The 1,092-nt window shown below is 46.8% G+C and overlaps 1 protein-coding gene across 1 annotated transcript in view; it reads left to right on the forward strand.

Moving 5' to 3' along the window:
- LOC119586241 overlaps nt 1-1,086 on the forward strand; it is a gene marked incomplete in the record, with an annotated part of 43,840 nt that extends 42,754 nt beyond the window's left edge. The window contains 1 exon segment of the mRNA XM_037934944.1: nt 164-1,086. Within this exon segment, the coding sequence (XP_037790872.1) occupies nt 164-391 (228 nt within the window).
- Nucleotides 1,087-1,092: the final 6 nt, after the last annotated feature.

The following is a 1,092-nucleotide window of genomic DNA, read 5'->3' on the forward strand; positions in this document are numbered from 1 at the left end:
TACATTCAGTCTCACCTACAAGTACACCTTGATGATAACCAACAACTTTCACCACTTAAAATAAATCTTCACACAATGATAGCCAACAGCCAACACTTTTTTCACCTGCAAGTCCAACCCACATGTAAATAAGCAAATCCCTGACGACGCCTTGTCCCCGCAGGCGCCTGGAGAGAGCGGCGTCGCGTCCATCCGAGAGGTGACGCGCCTGAGCTCGCTGGGCCGCGTGGACGACACCCTGGTGGAGGAGGTCCTCTCGCCCTACTTCTGCCTCAAGAACTACTTCGTCAACAAGGCCTGGACACTGACGGAGCGCGGCGTGAGGTCGGTCGTGGGCAAGTTCAACCCGGAGGAGAAGGCGAGGATGATGAGGATGATGCAAGAGTACTGAGGGAAATGGATCGGACGGATTCGGAAGACATTTCAGAGAGGTGGAGCGAGGCGAGAGAAGATGAGTTCGCAGAATGAGGAGACACAGAAAAAAAAAGAAATAAAGGGGAGAAAGTCCAAGTGGAAGAAGGTCGTAGCTAAGAAGGTCTCGAGGAGAGAAAGTTAAGCGAGTGTGAGAGAGCGACGAACTCTGGCACCGGTGATAGGATGGCATCGAAGTGCCACTTTCAAACTTCGTGTTTTTTGTCCTAGGGTTTCATCACTTATGGAAATATGGAAATGGTGAACGGTAAAGCATCTCTCGATATCGGTAAGCATCTTTCGTGGGAGCGAATTCATTACGAGAATAGAAATCACCATGATATATATGAACATAAGAAAAAAATGGTAAAGACAAGGTAATCAAACAACCACAAATCTATTAGCCAAGATCATGCTTCCAAATCCCTTTTCAAGCAAGGATGAATTAAACGGAGAGAAAAACAAATACGATAAAGGGGAAGAAAAAAAAAGTGATGAATCATACTTCTGTATTCATCACTCGAAAACACACTTCCGTGTATTAAAGGGATCGCTTCTGTAAATACTTTTCTCACATAGGGAGACTCACGCGCTTTACGTGAAACTGTGGGTGACTTTTGGGCTCAGATAATGTTCAGGGGAAACAGACGCGGGTGCAAAGAGTGGCCTGGAGCTGCTCAC

Source organism: Penaeus monodon, chromosome 21 (genome assembly GCF_015228065.2).
Source record: "Penaeus monodon isolate SGIC_2016 chromosome 21, NSTDA_Pmon_1, whole genome shotgun sequence".
In the NCBI taxonomy this organism is placed as follows: Eukaryota; Metazoa; Arthropoda; class Malacostraca; order Decapoda; family Penaeidae; genus Penaeus; species Penaeus monodon.